Source organism: Petromyzon marinus, chromosome 18 (genome assembly GCF_048934315.1).
Source record: "Petromyzon marinus isolate PM22_M1 ecotype Great Lakes invasive population chromosome 18, UKy_Petmar_22M1.pri1.0, whole genome shotgun sequence".
Taxonomy (NCBI): domain Eukaryota; kingdom Metazoa; phylum Chordata; class Hyperoartia; order Petromyzontiformes; family Petromyzontidae; genus Petromyzon; species Petromyzon marinus.
In genome coordinates, this window is record NC_133684.1 from 5,283,479 (window position 1) to 5,309,133 (window position 25,655).

The 25,655-nt window shown below is 43.3% G+C and overlaps 1 protein-coding gene across 2 annotated transcripts; it reads right to left on the reverse strand.

Moving 5' to 3' along the window:
- Nucleotides 1-3,708: 3,708 nt before the first annotated feature.
- On the reverse strand, nucleotides 3,709-24,774 carry LOC116943606 (START domain-containing protein 10-like). 2 transcript variants are annotated; one of them, XM_032956606.2, is made up of 7 exons: nucleotides 24,293-24,774; nucleotides 23,525-23,705; nucleotides 15,248-15,395; nucleotides 12,551-12,651; nucleotides 10,523-10,640; nucleotides 9,107-9,159; nucleotides 3,709-7,886 (listed from the first exon to the last, which is right to left on the reverse strand). In XM_032956606.2, the coding sequence occupies exons 2-7, from the start codon at nucleotides 23,684-23,686 to the stop codon at nucleotides 7,653-7,655; spliced, it is 816 nt and encodes a 271-aa protein (XP_032812497.1). In that variant the 5' UTR covers nucleotides 23,687-23,705; nucleotides 24,293-24,774; the 3' UTR covers nucleotides 3,709-7,652. The 2 variants fall into 2 exon arrangements, with proteins under 2 accessions (XP_032812497.1, XP_032812496.1); XM_032956605.2 differs by having other exon boundaries at nucleotides 23,525-24,773.
- Nucleotides 24,775-25,655: the final 881 nt, after the last annotated feature.

Consider the following 25,655-nt stretch of genomic DNA (forward strand, 5'->3'; position numbering starts at 1 on the left):
GGGCAAGTGCTGTTAGCTAGTAGTAGCACCTATGAAGGCCGGAACGGTGGCACACGAGGAAGAGGGTGGGTGGTCAGCACCACGCCCGGCCGGCTTTGCCTCCTCGGTGGCGATGTTTACCCACCGCACCAGGTATTAATTTGAAGGCTGAGTCGACCTAGGGGAGCCCCAGGACCGGTTCAGATAATCGTTACTGTTGTCGGTGGTCGTGAGCGGGAATCGTACTCGAGACGCCGGGTTTGTAGCGCAGCGCGCTAACCGCGACACTACCGCTCCCCACTATCTAAATGTCTAAATGCAGCGGCAAGAGGCTGGAGGCACATGATAGGACCCAGAGAACACGGATAGAACACACACACACGTGCTTATATTCTCAGGGTCAGCCGTATGGAGAGAAGCTTTGAGCTAACATGACGATACCAGTATGTAACTCTCGTTTCCAATGCGCAAAGCTGCATTGACGAATACATTTAAACGTACGGCAGTGAAAATACAATTATATTTTACAGTAGTACAGATATAGGGAAGTTCTGTCAATGTGAGTCAGTTTGCCCGCAATTACAATTTCAGAGTACAGTACTGTAGGTGTTGTTGTTGTGTGTGTGTAAATCGTAACGCAGAATTGAGCATAGTTTTTCGGTACATAGGCACAGGCAGTGGTGGCATCAGGACGCCACAACGGTACATCTGAGCACACCCGGCCTCTCTACGGGCACTTGTTGGTCATCCTCCACCACGTTTGTTTCCACAAAAAGAGAGAAACGGCCATCGACACGTGGTCTGCAGGTGGAACAGGTTTCACACCGGTGGGGGAGGTGGGGAGTGGGGAAGGACTGCTGCATATCCATTTCGAACACTGTGCATAGGTACATTTCACGAATGTTACGTTTTAAGAGACGCACCGACTAAATGCAGAGGTGTGTCTTGTCAATGTTAGTGTACTAACGTTGCCCGCACCAAGCATGCCGATGAGACTCGGAAAGTCGAAAGGGATGCAGTTTTACACTTAAATGTTGCTCGACATGTATCCAGATGTCCCCATGTTAGTGAATTACGTGAAACACACCCATCTGCTTATTTACACGTATATAAAATTACACACGGCTTCTTGAATAGGTCTGACAGGTCAACGTATGTTGAACTTCTTTCGCACCGTACATAGCCAACCGTGCTAATTGGAGGTGCGAAATCGAGGTCTGAATAATAAACACAATAGCAAAGACCCCCCTGTATTGCCTGTAACAGACTGTTGGGGCAAGTGTTGTTAGCGAGCACCTATGAAGGCCGGCACAGCACACGAGGGGGTGGGTGGCCAACACCGCGCCCGACCGTCTTTGTCACCCCAGTGACGATGTTTACACATCACACCAGGTACTCATTTGAGGCCGAGTCGCCCTAGGGGAGGCCCAGGACCGGTTCAGATAATCGTTGCTGGTGTTGGCGGTGAGCAACTAGGGTCGCCGGGTTTGTAACGTAGCGTGCGAACCGCTACACCACCGCTCACAGGAATTAGAGGCATTGTAAAGTGGTGGGCGAAAGCTGCTCTCGACTAGGGTTGTGGAACCCCTAATTTCGTAAATTACCAAAGATGGAGTTCCTGTAGGGACAATGACACCAGAGGCAGGATGTTAGGTCCCAGCGTCATCATATCGCAGTGGCCAATGGCACCACGTGTAGTGACAGCAGTAGCTCCTGCTCAAGCGTTAGATCAGCCACAAGCCACTATAACTTTGAGATATATATGGGCGCCCACGAGTTTCCTGTGCGTGCAAACATGTTCATGCCGAGATCAAAGACACCGAAGCTGGACCCCCCCCTCTCCTACCGTGACGCATGCTAAAAATCACATAGTGGTCAATTTTTTTTATTTCAGTACAATGCACTTTCAGAATGTATCAACTAAACACTGATCAGCGTCAACTAAAGCAACTCGTAAAGTTCTGTAATACGTGTACTGTACAGAAACTGATTAATGCCCACCGGTGGTCATAAAAATATGCGCGCTATTTTTTTGTCTTGGGACCTTTTCACGCTTACGTACCTACGTATGCGTCGGCACGCGGCTTGCAGCCCATCCCAACGGTTCAGTGTTTACAAGTTCAAGTACATATTTACACATTGTGCCCCCTGATCAGCGAGGGCGACAACAAGGCGTGGTCGAGAGGATGGGAGCGTCTTCAACCGAACACGGGATTCATGGGACTGGCTTGCGATCCATTGACTTGGTGCAACTAAGGGTAACGATTGAAATCAATGATTATTTGTTTTTAACAATGTGGTGAATGTCGGAGCCACGAGTGGCTGCGCGAATCAATTGCATACACATAGGCTGTATATTTGGAGTTTGCATTATCTCTCCCTGTGGTCGTGTGGATTTTTCTCTGGGTCCTCCGGTTTTCCCCTCCACATTTCGAAACACGAGTTTCGAATATTTGACCGCTATACATTTCCACACGATGAGCCGATTCATTGGGCTATCATTTGTGACCAGGTCGCTTCTGAAAAAATAGCTATATAGCTCAGTGGGCCTTACTTGGTATAAGTAAAAAAAGTTTATATACGGTTGGCTTAAGAGTTTATACTGATCAATACATGTATTCACCATTACACTCCTACATGTTCTCAATGGTAACTTCAGAAACAATATTACGTGCAATGCTAACCAAGTCTCCCAAAACATTCTCTATCTACTCTTTGGTTATTTCGGTAAAGTCACGAAGATATAAAACAAAAGAAATTAAATCACGACGTTTCAGGCGCAACACAAGCGTCCGTCATCAGGTGGAACAGCAACATCAAGAAACAACTGCCGAGACGGGCAAAAGGGCTGCTTTATTTTGTTTTATATCTACGTGACTTTACCGAAATAACCAAAGAGTATGGATCCCTGCAGTCACAAAAACCTCAAATCCAGATCATTCTCTACCTGCATATTACGGACTTGCCACCGACGCAATCAAGACCTAACTGTAGGCTAATTAAGACTTAAGCATACTTGCTAACCCGAAGCATTTAAGCAGGCTGGCGATTTCGAAACCGTGCTTGCACACCGATTATCAAAGCTAATCATGACTTTAAAAATTGTTTTCGGCGATGTGATTTTTGGTTTGTAAATCGGTCAGTGGGGTAAAGGAGTCTCAAAAGCGGCAGCCTAACCGCTCAAACCCGATTATTGGTTTAGATAGTCTGCTAGCAGCCTGTATTAAACATGTTGAGAAAGAATAATTAACGTGGTGCTTATTCAAATTCGCCTTGAGACAAATGTGCTTATCTCACAAGTCTCATTCAATTTCGAATGAACTCATCCCACAACTCACGCCATCTCGTCAGATCTTAATGGCCTTCCTGATATAGCTTTAATCAAACGTTATTCATCGATATATAGTTGATTGTATTAACAGGGGCTTCAAAATAAGCCTTACTCTTAGCCAGTATGACTTTAACATATCTCGTTCTCAATTTTTGACTGCCCTTCCTGAATCTGAATTACTCTATGCAGGCTTTAACGTGATGTGGAACAACACCGTAAATGAATGAAAAGAAATCAACTCCAACTGAAAGTAAGAAGTACTGGAGTCTATTTTCTTCCTCTTAGGACAGAAAACATTTTCAAAATTAATAATTTCCAACATCCCACGCTGTTTTTAGCGGCACAAGCAAAACGTTACGACTGAAGGCAAAACAAAAAATGTAAATCTCCCAAACTCAAAAGATTAAATCATATTTATATTCAAACCACGCTACATTCTATGTTACAGCATTCACCAATTACTTCAGTAGTTCAGTTTAACAAACTGCCACACCATCCACAGCATCAGAATAGTAATACACAATCTGTTGCTTTGTGCACATGTGCACCGAATGATTATACACAGCAGGCATTAAGAGATAAATTTGGCATTTTTTTTCAAACGTTTAGAAACACAATTGTACAACCTATGCTGCCCGAATCTCTTCAACGTGTAAACGAAGCAATCGATGAACAGTAACACCCACCCACGCATCTGTCTATTCTGGCTGGTGATACAACATGACTTGGGCTCATCTACAAAGTCTAGACAACATCTTAAAAACTCCTCCAGCAACGCTTTCTCATTGCAACCCAGCAGCGATGGCCCTCCTATCCAACATCAGCTTTCCTCATAATAAAGGTTTTTGGGTTAGATCGCGTTATTTATAAATGCGTCGTAACCCTCCACCACCCGACACGGCCAATCAGCAAAAAAAGTGTCACGTTGACAAAAGACAATTAGTTCACTACTTTAGCCCACCGGTGTGTTGACAGTTTGAGTACGACGTTTCGCTGGTAATTACATCCAGCATCATCGGGCATTCTGGCGAATTGCAGTTCGTTTTTGTTTCATCCAGCATCGTCGGGAATTCTGGCGAATTGCCCAATGATGCTGGATGTAATTACCAGCGAAACGTCGTACTCAAACTGTAAATGTTGTGGATTCACTCTTCAACACACCGGTGGGCTAAAGTAGTGAACTATTTGTCTTTTGTCAACGTGACACTTTTTTTTGCTGATTGGCCGTGTCGGGTGGTGGAGGGCTACGACACATTTATAAATAACGCGATCTAACCCAAAAACCTTTATTATGAATCAGCTTCCCTCACAATCGCCGCGTGTCTTTAATAAACTCGACCGAGATTCATGTAAACACCAGTTACAATCGCCGATGCGACTGCAGAATGTTATACTCGTGAAAAGAACTCGCATCCGCGTGAACGTGTACGTCCGTAGGACTCACCCAGCAAAAGCGGCAAAGAAAACAGGTTTTATCCCAACGAAGTGGGGGAGACAGCCAGGCATGCGGGACAATTATGTTTTTGTTGTCGCAAAAACAAGTTGCCAAAAGGAGACCGTTTATTTTCAGCCACCACGAGGCCCGACGGTCATGGCTAAATTAGATTGGTGGAAAAAGAGGCCAACTTTTGTAATATGTAGGCAATCGTACATACAGATTCCCAATATTTTAAAGAAACAAAAACGAACTGTACGAAGTTAAAAAGTGGGGTTATTTCATACCTGTCAACCCATACGGGTTACCCGTATTCTTGTGCAGTGACATTTCGTAAAACAATGTTTTATCTATTTGTTTGTGTTTCTCCCTTGTGATGGGACTTTGTAGGATGAACGTTGAGATGTTTAAGGTCACGGGGTGACCAACAATATCTGAATTGGTCTGTAATAAGGCAGGCACTGATCAGGGGTTGACAGGTTTGTTATTTCTACGCACTCAAAACACTCGCTACCATCGTATAAACTAGGCATGAAGGAACGTTACTAAAATCGTCGATCATTCCCGAGAACAGCAAATTGGAGCAAAGCCTTCGCATTTTCAATAACTTTTGTTTCATGAACGTATACGTTTTGAAAAGTGTAGTCTATGGTATTAATGGCACAGGCATAATACAAAAATAAAGGCTGCCAATAAGCAAAGGCATCACGTTACATGTATAAGCAGTCTTGTATTTTAAAGCACATTTGCTCGCCAAAATACGCACCACACCCACCGAGATTAATATCCGATAGGTTTTACACTTCGGCCTCAATGTAAATCATGAAACAATTGTTGACGATGGACATGATCAATGAAAACGTGTTTTAAAGATATGCTAGGATGAAAACGATTGAACTTTGGCCTGTAATACATGCAACGTTCTTAGTCAGCACTGCTTAACTCGCAACCACAGACAGGGGTTAAGCATTTGTTCCACGCAAACCCATATCAGCAATATTGTACACGATGCAAACTCGTTAAAAAGCAATCAATTCGATCAATTCATGGCCCTTTATTTAACCATGTTAAAAGCTTATTGGCATGCAACATCTCTACAGTCAGGGGAAATGTTTGTGTACATTTACTCGTAAGCAATTCCTTTACTACAATTTAATTCGTGTTTATGATAATTTGGGCTTCCATAAGACCGATGAACAATTTAGCAAAGCTTACATATTCTGAATTTACACTGGAAACTAAGTTGTTTAATGCCACCGACCTTTGAACTCGTTGGCTTATATATGTCACACGCGTACATGCCAACAGAGCTCACACTTTTCAGCCAGGCAATGTGTGCAAGCTCAATTACTACTTGCATTTTAGCTCCTGTACTTTGTAACGCTATCAGTATGGGCGTAACAATTTTCCCGCTTGCAATTCAATCATTCAAATTGACGCTATGGCGAGTGCAGTAGTTGGAAGGAGATGCGTGCGCTCATTGCATAAGCAGGAATCGGGGGGAAACATCAATTCTTACACGCGCGATTCCATTCGCGTATCATGGAGCATAAGAATTGATATTTTTGTCGAAGCGATGCGTTGTTACACCCCACGTGTCAGCAAGCAGAGCAGAAATCGGAAAGCGCTAAATTAGAAAGCTTTACCAGGCATACGTGAACATCGCAACAAGTCTCTGCATGAAATGAGCACAACACACCTCCCCGCTGAAAATGAGGCCGTGTTGATAGGCTGGATGTTTTACTAAGCTCAATTTTACTGGACACATAAGTAAACAGCTTGAAATAATCAAAGGCATCGCGGCTGTCGAAAACGTGTGCTAGTATTACAGTTCCAAACGGCAATTTAAACAGCAGCGTTAGGTACAGCAGCATGCATTAGCATTCAGAATGACGTTTTTTGTGCGATTACAAAATTCCCAAGCATTTTTTTCAAATTATAATGTACTGATCTTCCAAGTATCAAATATGAGGGCCAGTTAACGTTATACTTGCGCAAATGAGTATGATCATTTTAACGATATGCTACAAATTGTAATGCAGACAAAAAATTGTTGGGTTCACGTAATTTAAATGATCACATGCAAGTGGTATAAATATACTGCACTGGGCAGCCAGGCAACTCATAACCGCCTCTCACTCAATTACAATAAATTTTATCATTTTAAAAAATCCGACAAATAAATGTTTCCAGCCAATTGACAGCACGTCACAAAAGCCAAATTAGGAATCTGCGTCGCCACACTTCGGCGAGCAGTACAATCATAAAACAAATACAAACACGTGATACCAAAAGCACGTGTTGTTAGCCGAACAAAAAACTAAGACACCACTGCAGGGCAGAGACAAAAAAACCACTCACAGCGGTGGAGGGCATGGAGGAGGTTGGGAGGTTTGGAGATAAATATTTTGGATGGTTGAGAGAACCTGTGCCATTCATTTTCTTAAAATAATATTTTATTATCAAATTCCAAAACTGATTTTGTATATATAGGCACCTGCAAGTATTTTTCCACATCAATTTAATTAGATGTTTTTAAATATCACAATATGTTTTTATATTCCTGTGCAAGACTTCAAAAGCAAGCTTGGATCTCACGGTCCTCCCCGCCCCCTGTAAGCGCTCACGGCTTGTGCACAGTTTTAAACGTTTCACAGTTTTGCCCGCAAGTGGTTGCGCTCCCGCTGACAATGCACTCTCTCGTAGGCACAAAGACACGACGCATCTACTCTTAGTGGGGCTGGTGGTGCAATTGTGACGGTGGGTCGCGCAGAGACAAGTGGACGCCGCCGCCGCCGCCGCCGCTTATCACGCCGGTCGTGTCGGTGTGTGGCCTCTGTCGACCGTTAGAAAACAACCGAGAGAATTGCCGCCGCCCCCCACGTTTGGAACTAGCGAGATTTCGCTTCAGGCTTCCTTGGCCTCCTCATCGTCCGAGTTAAAGTTGCGCTCGTCGCGGCCCTCCGACAGGCCGCTCTCATCGATTCGCTCCAGCGAGTCGGCGTGCTGCACCGTGAGCTCACTCAGCCGCACGGTTACGAGGGTGTTCTGCTCCGGGTACAGCCACGGCTTGTGGTCACAGTTGTGCTTGCTTTTCCACTCGGGGTACTTCAAGCACGCCTTGTAGATCTTCTTCATCGCCTGTTGGTCGGCAGGAGACAGGTCCACATGTAGAGGTGATGCAGATGTGGCAATACAGTTTAATAATAAAAAAAAGGATGCCAGCCGAATGGCCAGTAGTCAGCAGTAAAAAACAACTTAACCATTTTCATCATTAGACCTCCTTTGCCAGCACCAAAATGTAATAATAGGGTTTTCCCCCTTTTTATGGCAACAAAACTGAATCCTACGCCTTCTGGCGTCATCTGGTCGAGCACCAATTGGGTCGAGGCTCAAAAGAAAGCCATACCTTGGTGTGGACCAATCAGTTTCAAGGACAATGCATATATTTTCATAGTATGTTTTTTGTTTGCATTTTGACTGCAGGTATTGTGGTTAATGCAGACATGAATCCTTGTAAAAAGCTTTCAGTTTTGTTGCCAGAAAAAAGGGGAAAAACCCTATTATTATAACAACTTAACCCTTTCCCATTCCGAAGATGTACGTACATGTACATCATTAGTTTATTGTTATAACTTTATCGGTACGTCTTCAGATCAGAAGACGTACTGAGGCTCCCACAAGGCCATGTAAAAGGTCGTACAGGAAGGCGTGTGGCCCACTTTAGCGACAGCTATAATAGAGTGCGGTCGTGTCGCAACAGCACTCTGTGGTGAGTACCACGTCACTATGTCTCTCTAAATAAAATTAACGCTGACCGCTTGCTCGTTCCAAGATTCAGCGGTGAACGGGACCCACCCTGCAACTAGCAGACGTCTCGGAACGGGTTAACTTACAGTGCTTCTGATGACTGATTTACAATGCCAGTCTTCGTGACCCCCACGGTACAGCTTCCTGTAATTACTAACCATTACGTCCCACAACACTAGTCCATAGCCACTGCAGTGTGCAGTGTCTTCATTTGCATACATACAAATAAAAAAGACTGGTAATGAGTGCTTAAAGTAATAAAGCAAAGGATTTTTAAAACTTAAAAGTTAAATAATATTCAAATATCCATAAAGGTCTCACCGAGTCTCAAGACTTTGAGAAAAACTTTTATATGTTTTTTTTAAAACCCGCCATGCTTTACGAGCAATTACAGCAACTATAGATTGGAATTGTACCTTATCGTTTTTTTCATGGAGTTAAGGCTACCATTCAAGTGAATGTGTGTGCTTAACTGTCAGGCCAGTTTAAATGAAAATACAAATGTAATTTCGTTCTGAGGGGGAGTGTAATCTTCATGTCACACACATTACCTTTGGAGCCATGAACTGAGATGATTTATTCACCACCCACTTGGGCAAGGAGCCTGTGGCAAAAAAATCCACACACAAGGACAAATGACAATTCAACGGAACCACATTCCACCACACCGCATCTACCAGCCATAAAACTAAGTCAAGTTTGAGAACACTCACTAGATGAACAATAGAATGAGAGAAAATCAACCCATGTGCAGACGCCAGATGGATTATTCCATCACAAGGTCGTGAGATGGCGATGGGTCTGGAAGGCCTTCATCTATCAGTAGATGGATCATGGCTGAAAGGTGCCAATGACGAAGCTTAGAATACAGTTCGTAGGAATTCGTACCACGGGTGCTTAGGTGTGTAGAAAATAATTTTGCAGCAAAGTGCCAAAATGTAGTCTACTTTTTAGTTCTTAAAATTTAAAAAAAAGACAATTATATATAAAAAAATAGGTCTGTAAAAAAGTTGTCTTGGTTGTTTAAATTGACATGTGACATCGGTCACGGGCGTTTTACAAAAACTACATCCGTCTGTACCGCCAAAAGAACCCACAAAACATTAAAAAAATGACTTAACTAAACTTTCTGAACAGTAACTTCCTCGACTTTTCTGGGTAAAAGAAGAATTATGCAATACTTATGAGAATTAAAATCAAGTGTTCACAAAATGAGGTTTGTGTCCCACATGTATGACAAACTATTGATTTAACTACATGTCCATGTCGAAAGTAGATGGGTGAAGTTTGATTTTACTTGACAGAGTGGTGATCACATTAGGTTTTTTTTTCTTCATTACAGTTGCTCAGCACAGGCACCCAAATGCCCAACATGCCAAGCAGCCGGCAACAAACAGCACAATTGAAAGTTGTAAAGATTCAGAGGTAGTACCTTCCTTGTATTAAGCAACGTTTTCAGAATCAGAATATTTATTTATACTGCAGGAATCCGATGAGCTATAAAGCTCTTTTTCACAGACCTCCAGTCGGGGTGGGTAAGAACGTTACAACAACAAACTATCCAAAAACACGAGGGATACAAAGTACAAGAAAGGTAAACAAATCAACGAAACACGTACAAATAAAACTAAACCATCCCCATCCTACCAGACAAAGCCCACTGAGGTATTCAATTATTTTTCAAACGTGACTTGGGTCAAAAAAATGATAGCTCAACAAAGTGGCTTATCATTTGGACACTTATAGCAGCAAAATAATCGAAATGGTCTAAACGCATGAACTTGGGAAACAGAATTCCAAAATCGCGCAGCGTGGGGAAAGAAGCAAGAAAGGGATGAGTGTTGATACGAATTGTGGTGATTCAATACGATGTGGATGACATGAAAATGGTCTATTTGCTTTCACTGCTGAAATGATCGTGAAAGCCATCACGCAGCTTGAAATAAAACACAGTTTACAGTAGATACCTTTGGGGTCTACCTGGCACAGGTAAGTGAGCGAGCAGCTGTTGGCGCCTGTTATGTGGACCAGGTATCCAGTCATCAGAGACACTGCACGCACACACTCCTTCTTCGCAGGGTAATGCTGGGGGAAAGATAAAGGCCAACATATGACAAAGTTAATCAACCAGTAGACTACAATTAATGCCATCATCTTTGTAATCCTCACTATCGTTGTTGTCATTGTCTGCGTTATTACATTGTTGTTCACGTGTACATGCATATGTACAGCCGATTTGTCAATAAATTTCTGAATTAAGGCCTCTTTTCTCGGTGGGTCAGTGTGGATTGGTGAAGGCGAGACATTGTAGCACATTACAGTACAACAATGGATCTTGCCGCATTTCCCTCTGCTGACAATGCAGCCGCGCAGCAGCCTACAACAGCTGCTTACAACAGCTGCTTTGGCTCGCTTATATTTCCATTCACTCATACATACTGCGTTTTATTATTTAACAAGCATTGCCAACGGGCAACTGCAACAGGGATGGAAAAGCTTTTGAGCATTCACGCCTTCCCTCGTGAACAATCCTGCACCTCCGATTACCACGGTCGGCTACGCACGGTGCAAAAGAAGTTCAACATCGTACATACACTGTGGCGTGGCGCCGCCCGTTAAAGAGAAAGACAAAGATAACAAAATGAAGCAGCCACACGCTCATACCCCGTCAGACTGCCAGTGCTCACTAACGTCACGGGATGGAAGGAGCCCACAAAAGGCAGCCTGGCGATGGCACCCCCTCTGCTGTCGTACGGCAAGTGACAACGCCTGTAATTCTGACATGCGGTAGATTAACTTTTCCCGGCAACAGGACTGGGTTGGCAAACAACCGCAGCAGAGGTAAGTTTCATAAGGCCTTTGGGGCAGACAGATCCAAGCCCTGTGGTTTTTTTGCAGGAAAGAAAATGCAGTTCAATTTCGAGAAGCAGTCAAAAATAGCTTATGCCAACCCCCCCTGCCACAAGTGGATTAAATACATGGAGATTCATAATCTAGGCACTGCTGCCTTGCACCCAAAATAATCCCGACTGAGATACTAAATTATTCATACACAATGTCTGCACTCAATTAGCTATGTCAGTATCACTTAATTATGTAAAGGATCAGGCAACATTTATTGTTATGTGAAGCTGCAAGAGATATTGTATGAGAATAAAGCCAATACCACGACCATATCACTCAGAACGTCCCCGATGATCAAACCTCAGAGGCAAAGCAGAGTTGAGAAGGGATATTTCTTGTATGGGTGACAACCAACCTCAGAGGAGTTATACGCTGAGAGACTACATCATGGGAAACAGAGGGCCCTGTAGCAAATCTATCATTGGAATGTACTTCTGTGCTCTGGTGTCTACGCTTCCTATCTTCATCAACCTGCACCGAACAGCATGCTGAAATATGGCATTAATAATATTAACCTCGATTTCATAAAGCGCCTTTCATATTGAAGTATCTCAAAGTGCTGTACCTAAGAATACAACTACACCCACAATTACAGATGAAATCTAAGCGAAACAAAAAGCTAATAATAACTGCCAATAACTACACTTCATGACCCGGACGGCCTTGTGAGGCTCTCATCCAGCAGCGGATTTACAAAGTGCTGTGCTTGTACGTACGTGGAGCCAACGTGACAGACCTAAAGGAGGCTCATATTTTTAGCGTGCCTTACCGACCACATATTTATTGTTCACTACAAATACCTAGGTCAGCACATCAAAGATGGCAGAGCATCGATCGGCTCTTCCAGTGCACTCGACCATCAGGCATCACCACCACCACCGTACTTTAACTTTACAACAGAACCAACACGTGGCCACAGGCTGTCCTCTGCCCCTTGGGAGACACGCCATCTACTCTTTGACAAACCGGACGGCAAGACGTTGTCGTAGCGCTGTATGGGTGCCACCAAATTGGGAAATGTCTCTGGCAAGCATAAGAGATGTGTTTGTGCCAGCGTACAGCCTTTGCCTGCGTTTTGGGGGATTTCTCACCGGGTGCTTGACGGAATGGTTTATGATCATGTAGGAATCGGGGAGGGCAAGCCAAGAGCGCAGCGTGATGAAATCCCTGTTCTTCAGAGGTTTGCATTTGCCTGTTACACATTGACACGCAGTACAAATTAGGCATGTAATGATTAATAAGTTGAAACAGTTTATTTCCTAAATGATGCATAAAAAGGTTAAATTATTTACAATCTCAACAAATGCTAGTCAAAATGATATGCCACCTTACATTCAAGCTAAAGCAATGCAAAACAAGAGGGGACGATGCGACGCAGCCAACGCGAAAGAGACCGTACAAACGAGACATTATTTTTTTATCAACTTTTGAATCAATTTATGACCAATTCAGTGGTGTGGGGGTGAATGATTACATTCCTAGTATACATATGAGGCATCGGAGGGATGACGATTCACCCCCCCCCCCCCCACCGGCAATTGGAAATACAAATGAATAATTTCATGGCGAATGTATCGACCACTTGTGGGCCATATACATATACGACCTATGCTCACCAAAAAGAGATGTATTTTACTGAACACGACTAAATGGATGTATGATCTAACAGTGTTATAAGGGATAGATGTACTGCTTAGACATGTTTGTGTGCAAAACAAAAAAAAGTGGAACATGCCTTGAGAATTTGTTTTGAAATACGCATTGTGACCGCATATTGTCCATAAAAGAGGTTTTTGGGTTTGATTTAAGACCGAAACAGGAGGAGGATTTCTCCACAACTCTGCCCGTCGTCTGATGATGCCTGATGATGCTGGTTGTAATTACTGGTGAAACGTCATACTCTCCAACACACCAGTGTGCCGAACTAATAACGAATTGGTATGTTTGTTTACGTGACAAACCTTACTAATTAGCTATGTTGGGTGGTGTCGGGTTTAAGGACACATTTATATTTATGTGATCTAATGCAAAAAACTTCTATTATGGATAATATTCGTTGTGAAAGTCTGTGTTAAACGAATTGCATATATTGCTAAAATCAAAACACGAATAGACTGGCAGCCTCATTGGTATAGCTATGTATATAAGCCACATTAAAATAATCTGTTGTATGTATGAATTCCATTTCCAATAGAAATTGGATCATTAAGGTGACATGTTTGCACCAATTAACAATACATCCATGTTAATTAAACGTGCTTAATGATCTGATGAGCAATGGGGAATTGAGCACTATATTTAGATTTCCTTGGATGAGCTGCGCTTCATATGTGATGGGACAAATTGAAAGATGCAATGAATGTGGATGTATATAGCATCTAAATGTGACCGCATCTTAAGAGGATGTACAGAAATCTTGAGTATGTTTATTTTATGTTGAAGCAACAGATCATTAGCATGAGAAATAAGGTCATCAGCCTGAAACTTTAACTGGGGCAGAGTTGACAGCATGGATGGCTGAGAGAAAGTAGTTTCACTCGCTGTGGCAATCATTATCGCGTAGCAACGGTAACTTTGTCAAGAGCAGCGTAATTGGAACACATTTTCTAAGCTGATACAGAATGTATTATCAACACTGTTCGGTTGCAGGACTAAACTTGTTCCTGCCTGCAATGCAACCTGGTACTTATTCGTAAACGAAAACGAGCTGTACAAATTTCACTCACGGGATTTTCCCCACACTTGTCAAAATTGTATAGAATAAAACAAATATATAGATTTAAAATTTAGTGCAAATGTACATGACTTAAACATTTTTTTACGTAAATCATTTAAAATAAAAATCCACAAGGGTCAACGTAGACCACAAAAGCTCAATCCGTTATTTTAAAAGGCGCCTTTCTTAAACCAAGACCCTTGTACATACATTATTGTACTCCAATAAACCATGTAATTTGAAGAATTGTAATTTTTAAACCATACATGTTGTGACACTATTTAACTATTCATCTGCAAAGGCCAGGATGAAGAGGTAATGCCTTAAATTATTTTTTCAAGCGATGGAAGATGATGATCTTCATCCACCCTCTGGGGTAGTTAAAATTACTACTAGCTTGTGAGCAATAACTCTGCAGAATGTCAAAAGTGACTGCCTTGTACACAGACACGTTCTTGCCACAGTAATGTACAATTTCCGCTGCTGCCATAGCAACCGCCTAAGCAAATACACAATTAATGTTTTTTTTAACATAGGGAGACAGAATTTGATGTAAATGATCAGCTGATCCAAATGAAGGGTATACGTAAATTTTACTAAAAGACAAATTTACATGCTCTGTGGTTTCATCTGTATTGTATACCGTCTCTAAACCTATTGTAAGAGCATCACTTAGGACAGCATAGAAATATATAACAAAAACACCGGTGAGAAAACATTTAACCAAACAGACAAATAACTATGAACGATTTCTATTTTACCAGGTAAGGCCCAATGAGCAATTTAGTTATTTTTCAGAAGTGACCCGACCACAAATGATTGCTCAACGAAGTGGCTTATCATGTTCAAATTTATAATAGCCAAACACTCTAAACGCATGTTTCTAAATGTAGAGGGAAAAATCGGACCCGGGGAAAAATCCACGCGACCATGGGGGAGAGAGAGAGACACGCAAACTCCAAATATACAACGGACATCAGGGTCGGGATCAAATTCACGACTTCCTCCATACTAGTGGAGAGAGTTATCACCTCGCACACCACGGCGCCGAGTGTGGTGGAGCGGAACTCACATGAGTAGTAACCCACATCCGCGTTAGCCGTCAGCTTGCCAATATCAAAGGTTTCCACGACGTTGGAGTCCCACTTCTTCCGGTAGTCGATGTCGTGCAGGACGTCGTACATGGTTTCCGCCGACACATCCTTGCATTCCAGACGAGTCTGTGTTGCGATTTGTGTGTGCGCGTGAGTAGGTGAGTGCAGGGTAGAGGGTTTTTGTACACGTGTAAGAGACATAAAAGGGATAAGGCAAAAAAGTGGAATTAATCAATATGAAATGTGAAATTTAGCAACGCAAATAAAATTGCATTACTATACGTGTGCCTTGTTCAAGCGCATTACCAAGAGATTGTTCTGTTAAAATTAAATAACACAGAACAGTTTTTGTCAACCCACTGCTGGATAAAGGTCTTCACACACCATACCGGTCTTGGGAGTTGTTTGACCACACTTCACCATACTGGTCCATGTAGGTTGAAAACTGAAATTGGATTTTTACTCGCCAATTATATTAGCCGTGGCCAGGAATTTAACTCAAGTTACCAGGTCCCATCGTGTAAGGGGCGAACCAATGCACCACAGCTGCACCTAATTGCGTCCGACTTCACTGGCGAGTGTATCCTCAAGCACCCCTTTACCAATCCACACTGAACAACGTGGTGAAGTATGGCGTGGGGATGCCTCCCCATCCAGCAGTGGGCTGACACTGGTCTATTGAATTTACTTCGTTAAATAATCCATCTGCAGTGTATGCAAAACTAAGTTTATACAAACAAGAGATTATCGTGTTTACAAACTTCCGATAGTGGGCTATTTATGGAAACATATGACGCACATAAACTGTGCTATACACATTTGTTGACAAAGTCTGCTTTGAGTACCTTTGCTTCTCTTGTTCTCAAGCATCAATGGCTATGAACTAAGCGTAAGGATCTCATGAGAAAACCAGCTTTGTCAGTGTGGTTGAAGGTGTGTGCAGTAATGAGAGTATCTTGGTGACATCTGGTCAAACTAGTTTTTCAACACAACCAGAACTCTGGCCTAGATATATGTAAAGCCAACCGAGAGATGCATCTGTTGGTGGCACCTCGTTAATAATCGTGTTCTTATATCAGAACATTAAAAAAAACAGAGACTACCAAGATAGAATTGTAAGTGTTCAATCCAAAATAAATAAGGTGGCAGCTCCCAATCAGAAGGTTACTATTTCTCAAATCCTGGTAAGAAGTTCAATCAGTCATTCGTCCCTCAAGGACTCTTAACATAAGCACCACTTTCTGGACAGTAAATAGTGCCCGTCCAAAACGCCACTTGCCACTGCCACGGGAATGTGGAATTCCCACTACTGGCTCAGAATTGGTAAATAATAATCAGATGCGCACCACCCCAGGTCGGTTGAGTAGAAAACCGACTTAAAACCACTCACAAATTACAGTATTTATATGAACAAAAATAAAAAAGCCGGCAGTTCCGTTGACACATAGGGGCACTGTGGTAAGCACTCTGACAAGCCGGGGGGAAGGGGAGGGGGGAATTACGGCCAACTGTACAGACGAACAAAAAAACCCGGTGAGCAAAGCAAGCATAGCGATGAGTCACCCTGCAATGAAAGGGGTTTATCTGTAGGGCATGACGCCTTGTCATTCACTGTACATCTCTTTTCAGGGCAGAAATGGGTTGAGAAATACCTACACATGCACACAAGGGCATTTTAGGAATGGTGCTGCCATGTGTCCATACTTGACGTCAACTGCGTCTCTTCAGCAACACTTCTAAACAGGATGCAATCGATGCTGTGTCGACCGGCAAAAAAATGACAGACACGTCATTATGACCACGCATTTGCATGTAGGTGCGTCCCCACTCGGATGCGTAGGTTAGGGGCCGCTTTAATTTGCGTCTGATGAGATTGCAAATTATTCAGCATTTGAGTGACACAGCAAGCGGAAACATTGCTTCAGGTTGAGGGTCATCCTGTGTTCAGCCTTTTGAATTTTATCCAAAGAAATCGGGGACACAAAACTAAAAGAGACACGTCCAAGGGATGCAACAGGACACTAATTTATAAAGGCACGACCAGATGCCAGGCACTCAGTTTTCAAAGAGCGCAATGCGTTGGGGTCAGCTTGCCTTCTGATGTAGAGTGTGTATCGTATAACGATCCATTCCACGGTGTTTCACAGAGAAGCAGCTCACTAGGTAGGACAGTCTTCTCTGCTGTATGTAGCTGCATTAATGTGGCCCTGCTGTTGATTTCATCGGTCGGCAGGTGGTCAACAAAACGGATGCCCCCGTAGCAGATACGGGTAATGCGCACGTTAAACAGAAAGTGTACTTGTCTAATTTATTGCTTGTGAAATTTTATTTGTAGCGAATTACACAAAAAAAATTCCCCACAAGATGTTTGCTTATTGTAGAAATGCACCTGATCCTGATGCCACCTTGAAGCTATCTGATGGGGGTTTTTTTCACCTTGGCATGAGTCATACTATAACAAATTACGATGACAACAAAAATACAAATTGCAATACTCAATGAGCTCTTACCCAAGATTAATCTTTTAGTTTAAATTAATATGTATGCAAGGATGAGTTACTATGAAAACCATGGAAAAAATACATGTGACATTGCATTAATATCGAAATAATGAAAACAACGAACACAGGATTATGCATTTTAAATTCAGTCCACGTTCAGAAACTAAATTCACACGAAAGGAACTCAACAACAACAAAAAAAGCTATGGCATGCCACGGGATCGGAAAAAAAAACCATGGGGTTGGATTCTGTCCTCTGGCAAATTCCACCGCTGTCTTCACGTCGATGAGGTGCAACTTCTTGCGGCAACCTCCCCTAAAACTAAGACATTCGTCTCTCACGATGCAGGAATGTGCACGTTTTTTCACCCACCTCCACCACCGCTGCGTCACAACCGCACATTTCTGCTTCACACACAAGGGCGACGAATGGCTTATTTAAATGCAAATTCTGCATTCTTTTTGCAGCCTATTTTGAAAACGTGACGCGTTTGGTCCCGCAATGTTGAAACCGTTTTTTTTTCAAACTGTTTGCACACAAGCGTGAATCTTTGGCCAAATCTTGATTGTAGACTGCAGGATTTATGTTAATGTGGCCAAGGTATGCCATGGTATCGGGTTTACTTTACAAACTAGTGTTGGAAATACCCACATCCATTTCCTCTTTTGCTTGACAGTTCCAAGTAAAGGATTTTTTTTTTAAAGTAACAAATTCATAAATTATAGTCGTGTGAAGCAGTTGCACAGTGTTCAGCGTAATGCACGATGAACTCGGCGAACTAAGTTCAACTTGACGTCGCTGCCGATGGCGAACAGCAGTGGCAAGTGATATGTTAACCAGCACCGGGTTCCACTCTTCTTAACCCGCACTGATCGACGTGATGAAACATGGTCAAACAACCCTATTATACTTGACATCGTATGGGAAGGTTTTTATCCAACAGTGGATTGCCAAACGGTTGTTAATGATTATTGCGACGTAACACAAAGTCCGCGTTGGTTTCAGCAATACAAATGCTCAAAAATAACGTTATATCTGACACTATACGACCCATGTCAAATGAACACTTATTACAATCTTCCTAAAAAATACAAAATGCTTTTGGTAAAAATATCTCTATCTTTAGATACCAACAAAGGGCTGTGAAATTGTTAATAAACATATGTTGACTACTTCTTTGGTTCTTTCGGTAAAGTCACGTAGAATGAGAATAAGATAATAAAATAACACAATAAAATTCTCACGACGTTTCGGCCACAACGCAAGCGGCCGTCTTCTGTGGCCGAAACGTCGTGAGAATTTTTTGTGTTATTTTATTATTTTATTCTCATTCTACGTGACTTTACCGAAAGAACCAAAGAAGATGAATCCTTGCAGTCACGAAAGCTTTAAATCGAAATGTTGACTACATAGGGAGTGATGACGAACAGCTTGGATAATAAAGCGATATCTAAAACCTGTGTTTCGTGGCAACTATCACCGTACCACTGCTCTGAAGTCCCCAGTGCTATTTGCTTAACCTATACCCTCTCCACATGGATGGCTGTAAGCTTTGTTAGAGGAACACATTTTATTAGTCAGCAGAGAAAAATACAAGGCCACACGAGATAATCTAATTCTAGGACGATAATAAACTTCCTCTCTTAACTGTATCACATCCACGCAAAGCGGACAAGGGAGGGCAGTACGGTCGGTGGGTTTCAGGACTGTGAAATTCATACCACTGTCGATAACCAAATACAAAAGCTTTTGAGATTTTTTTTAAAATAACCTCATTTATACAATATCAGTGTACCAACTTGACCAAATATTTAAAAGTCTTCAAATTCAGTTAAGTATATTTTAAACAGCAGCTTTCATTAAAATCTTTTGATTTTTTTGTGGAAAGGCCAAGATAATGTTTGAACATCAAAACCTCCTCAAAATCCCATTGTTGTGATTCGGGCCACAAGATCCCACTAAGTTTTCCAGCGCTAACTATCTCAAACGTTAAAGAGATAAATATTCAGTGTTAAATAAAACAAATCTAAAGAAAATATGCAAATATATTACACTGCTCCACTCTTCCACAAACTTGTTGGCAAAACACAAGGAATATTGAATGATGCCAAGCCATTTATTTAGTTTTATAATTAAGCATTTCGTAGCACCCAGCAAAATTGAGCAGTGTCATGTACCACACGATACAGCAATCTCACTACGACTATTCACAAGAGTATTCATGTCCTTAATAAAAACAAAGCTGGCATTCATATTAAGTATCACATAGAGTCCCCGCTAAGTGTTTTCAGCAAAGTGCTTCATGTGCGGGGCGACTTCCTCTTGTGCAGCCAGATAAGCCGTTATCACAATGACTACAGTGCGTACGCGATAGCTATGCTTTTTAAGTTGCGGCTGTGATCAGGAGGCTTACAACTTATCCAATCTTTGCTCTTAACCCAAACGCAAATGTAAGATTTTAATAATAAAAAATGCAGTATGGAATGATTGTGTAGTTTGGAGTTATCTGGATTTTTAACTCTCCTAACGCATGTGCAGGAAATGTGAATTCAATGTCAAAGCAAGTACATTTAATCACAGATGACAGTAGCAATGCTGGAGAATATTTGTTTCGTACATCACTACAAATGGTGTAAGCCAATATCCTTTGGGGAGTATTCAAATAAACCTATACTGCTTGGCTCTTGTCATCACTTATTTATAGTCAAATGAAATATGACCATGACCGGCACAGACGGACACAGTGAGCGACTGACTACCTTATAAAAGTTTACTCAGGCCAGTAACAGCATCTGTAATACAACTCAATCCACAAACCCAATGAGTCTCTGGAACAGAAGAACTATTCTACAATGCCACACACGGGCCGCACAGCTATTCATATATTAACAGCCATATACTTTCTAACCCAAGGAACATTTAATTGCAGCAGTAATGACAATAAAAGTTGTGAACTACGGACTGTCTTTACATCCAACTTCAACCTCTTTATTTAGCATGGTTGACTACGTACGGTGCAAAAGAAGTTCAATATACATGCGAAACGGTTTATTCATTTACAATAACATCTTTCCATTCAACCAATTTTCTGTAAATAATTCCAAACATATTCCACACGGGTCGCATTCATTGTGAAGAAGAGTGGGCTTGGCCAGGATGTGTCGCTAAAAGGGACGGTGGCCAGAGGTCAATGCAAACGACAAAGTGGTAACTGGAGGAGCGAAGACACCCACAAGAGGGTGGCAAGACGGAGCGATGAAATCTGCTCGTGTCCAGGAACTCGATGGCTTTTTACACCGCACGACTGTGAGATATGGTGACAGCTTGGGGAGGGTATTCATCCAGCTGTAGACAGAGCGTGGCTAACGATCTCAGACCAAGCTGTTAACAGAATAGAAATGGTGCTTGGAAGTGGAGTTGACTTACAACTGAAAAGCAAATTTGTTCTTTGAAAAAAAAACATTACAACCCGTGTGGTGCAAGTGCTCTCCATGCGTCAGCAAGCGGCCTTCAGTGGTGTACGGTGACGCGGCTTAAGGTGTGGTTGCATATGTTACGGAATGAACCCGTGCACGAGGGCAGTTGAACACGTCAAGGCAGTTCCACGTGTCTTCCTGCGTGCGGTTGGTCTCACGCGTGTGCGTTCTCAAACGAGTTATCTTTTCCTGCTTCCTTGAAAAAAGACGGTGCTCGCCAATGAAATGAGATCCCCCCCCCACCCCGACATAAGACACCAATCACCAGCCATTCATTCTATCACGATTTCAGATGAGCACCGGACACAATGCAAAGTAAAAAGCCACAACCAATGCGTCTCGCATTTGTCATTAAACATTACGCGTGTCGACTGTTTTCAAGGGCCATTTGGTGAAAAGTTAATCCACTACAATAAACTGTTTTGTTGTTGTTGTTGCTATAAGGCCATGTTAACGATTACGCCGATTAGTTTTTTAAAACTTGTACTTATACTGTACATGACTGCTTATGAAGTGCACATTTTCATTCATTTTAATGTAAAATTCAGCTACGTAAGCCACAACACTCACACGACAGAACCTTTTCCAACCCTATGAGAAAAAACCCGCCATGGCCACTAGCTTCACAAGCGTGTCCCAAAGACTGACATTGATCTTGACCTCAAATATGACAATGTGAAAATGTGTTATCACTTTTAGCTCGGCGCAATGGCGTGCCAGTCTGTGACGTGGGTTGGAAAATCTGGGTGGGTAAGGTAGCAAGTGTGAGACGAGTGAGTGCGTAGGCATTACATTGGTGTGCGCTATCGTAGCTGAGTGCATGCACACCCCTGTCAATCCACTGCTGGATGAGGGCCTCCCCATGCCGTATGGGTCATGGGGTTTATTTGACCATATTTCACCGTGCTGGTTAGTGTGGGTTGGTAAAGGCGGGCAGCATGGACAGTACACTGATAGATTTTGTTTGATACTCTGCCGTCTTCCAACATCGCCCCAGACGGTAGCTTGGTAGACAGGTGGACAGCTGTGTGCCACGTTCAGGTAGGTACTCCAAATGAGCCGTTGTTAGGTGCTTAGCTCATTAAACTCGGCAGGTGATAAATTAACATATGTATAGCACATTCAAGGAAGTAAGACGTGGTGGGCAGGAATTAGCTGGGTAACCAGGTGACCCTAAGATGAGCAAGAGTGCACTGGGAAGTAGGTTAACCCAGGTGTGTACATCTATACGTAGACCAGCTGTGTAGAGATAAAGTTAAGACAATGTGCATTTACATACAACACCTGAAGTGAAATTAACTTTTTTTTACTATAATTTAGGTAGGAAACTAAAGCCAAGTTATTCCTTAAGTTATTTAGACCAGATGTGTGCAGAACTGTTAACCAGATGTGTGCAGATAACAGAAAAGCAAGCCATGAATGTACAGGTAATGGCAACCCATGTGTGTTTTAGTGTAGTATAAAGCCAGTAATCTGCAGGTAAAGGGTATACCAAGTGTTTAAAAGTAAGCCAGGCATGTGCAGCTAAACCAGGTATATCCCGAGAAAGATAACACAATCCATGCGTGTGCTGGTCAAGTTGCCGTCTATATTATGTAAGGTAACCCAGATGATGCGCACAGAGATAGATACTGGTGAGGTAACCCAGGTGTGTGCAGGTACAGTTAAGCCGAGTGTGTGCAAGAACAGGTACAAGCACAGGTAAGGTAACCCTTGATGTGCAGGAACAGGTACTGGTAAGGTTACTCAGGTGTGCAGACACAGGTACGAGTAATATAGGTGTACAGACACAGGCAACCCAGGTCTATGCAGGCACAGGTAACCCAGTTGTGTACAAACCGGTACAGGTAACACAGTTGTGTGCAGGTACAGGTAACCCAGGTATGCGCCGACAGGTACAGGTGGCCCAGTTGTGTGCAGGTACAGGTAACTCAAGTGTGTCCAGACAGGTAACCCAAGTGTGTCCAGACAGGTGCAGGTTACACCCAGGTGTGCGCCGACAGGTACAGGTTATCCAGGTGTGTCCAGACAGGTACAGGTTACCCAGGTGTGTTCAGACAGATACAGGTTACCCAGGTGTGCGCCGACAGGTAACCCAAGTGTGTGCTGACAGGTACAGGTAACCCAAGTGTGTGCAGGTACAGGTAACCCAGGTGTGTGCAGGTACAGGCTACCCAGGTGTGTGCAGGTACAGGTAACCTAGGTGTGTGCAGGTACAGGTAAACCCAGGTGTGTGCAGGTACAGGTAAACCCAGGTGCGTGCCAAGCGAAGCTCACCTTGAGCTTCTGCACGAACGTGCCGTTGCGCAGCGGCTGCGTCCACACGACTACGGCGCCCTTGTTGTAGGTGACGTCCCAGCCCTCCGTGCTCTCACAATCGTTCCGGAACGACTGGAACGCCTCGTCGTCCGGGATCTGGACAGTCTCACCCTTGGACATTGTCTCTCTCCCGCTGCCCCTGTGATGGGGGCAGAGGTTTGGCTGGTGGTGGTACCTGATTGACCTCCGTGTGGAAGCTACGTGCGCGCGTTGATATCAACGTCCTTGTGTCTACGTACAGTGTCTACGTGTATCCTATTTGTGTGTAGGTATCTGTGTGTGTGTGTGCGCGTGTGTAATGTTCTAAATCAACACGAGGCGCGTTACAGTGTTTAAATACTCGTGCTACAGTACACACAAGCACACTCGCTGACACGCGGCTCTCGAGAAGTGCGTAGACCGGGAAGCTGCGAGTCGACACGCGCACGGCAGATGTTACCAATGAATCGGGATTTCTTTTAACCAAATTTTATATATATTTATTTCTACGAAACGTCGTCACCGCTACGAACGTCTTCGCAATGAATTATTAACGAGAAAATCCGTGCGGACGGTAGTAAATTAGTAATGTTGTTGGTGGTGGTGGCGTTGTCGCCGCCGCTATTTACAATCGCACCTTCACGCCGAAGCGCGGTGGGTGGCTGCGTCGCACGGAGCGAGACACGCGAAACATTAAAACACAAATGTTAAAAGCAATACGATAATAAAACCGCCACTGACGTTTACCTCAACAATTTGATGCTAATTACGACAAAAAAATTCCTCTAAAAAACGTAGTTTTTTCTCCCCCCCCAACCCTCTCAAATATTTTTGTGTGAGGATTAGGAGGGGGGGATGGATGGTGGTGGCTAAAGAGAGCAATATTGATGATGATGATGAGAAGAATGGGTTGGCTGGTGGTGGATAAAGAGAGCAATATTGATGATGATGCTTAAGAGAACACAGATGATGATGAGGATGGGTTGGTTGGTGGTGGCTAAAGAGAACAGGTGAGGAGGATGACGACAGCGGTGGTGAAGAGAACAGGTGAGGTGAGGTTGGAGGAGGACGGTGGCAGCTGAGGAGAACGAGTGAGGTCCGACGCTGAGGAGCAAGGCAGCAGCAGGAGGAGGAGGCGGCGGCGGAGTGGCGCTGACGCCGCTGCAGGTGACGGCCGAAGATCCCGAGGGCGGAAGCGATTACCCGCTGCAGCGTCATCACCAGAAATCGTAGAACGGATAAGAGGCCCTCACCTCACCCCCCTCCCCTCAACCTCCCGCGTGCGCCTCACGCCATTGGCCAGGTGGCGGTCACACGGGGCGGGCGCCCGTGCTTATCCGGTGTGGCAAATGTAACGCCGTCGCTTTAAATATCAAGGCTTATCTGGGTTTGTAAATTAAAAAATAAACACAATTAATGCAGTGTTAAGCAGAATTAGTCTCCACATAACAAAACACATGCTGAGGCCTTATCGGTTTAATCGGTTTATTGGCTTCCCAGAGCAATATTATTATTATGCAGCAGATGTTTTTGAAAACATACTAAACTCGTGGCTGGTTTCAAGCAGCTGTGTTCTCATCAGCAGTCAGGCTTTGTGAAACAAATGCTGCTGCTGGGTGACCGGATGGTTATTGGCAAGAGCACTCCGGCCAAAATGTTGTGTTCCTCCCGTTCAACGTAGAAAAAGCAATGTTGCCAAAACAAACTCATGAATTGTTATGAAAGAATAAGGGTTTACCCTTGCTGGCAATAAAACATGTATTAAGATGTTCAACACCAAATAAGATACCTTTAGCAATGATTCAAGTCCGCATTAACCACACGTACTTGCGGTGAACATGCAAACAAACACGCTCTGATAAGATACGGCATTATCTCTGAAACTGATTGGCCTACACTAGACAGAAGCCTTCTTTCTGGCCAAGTCTCAGCAGAGTCAGAGCAGAGAACGCCAATAGGCGAATAGTACAATGACAATCCCACACGTACCAGAGCATCTCTCGGTCATGAGACCTTTTTTGCCAGTATCAAGCCTCGAGAAAGAACAAAGGAATTACGCTTGTACTTGTTATGAAAGCGTAATCACAACTTGCCTTATTTCTCTCCCACG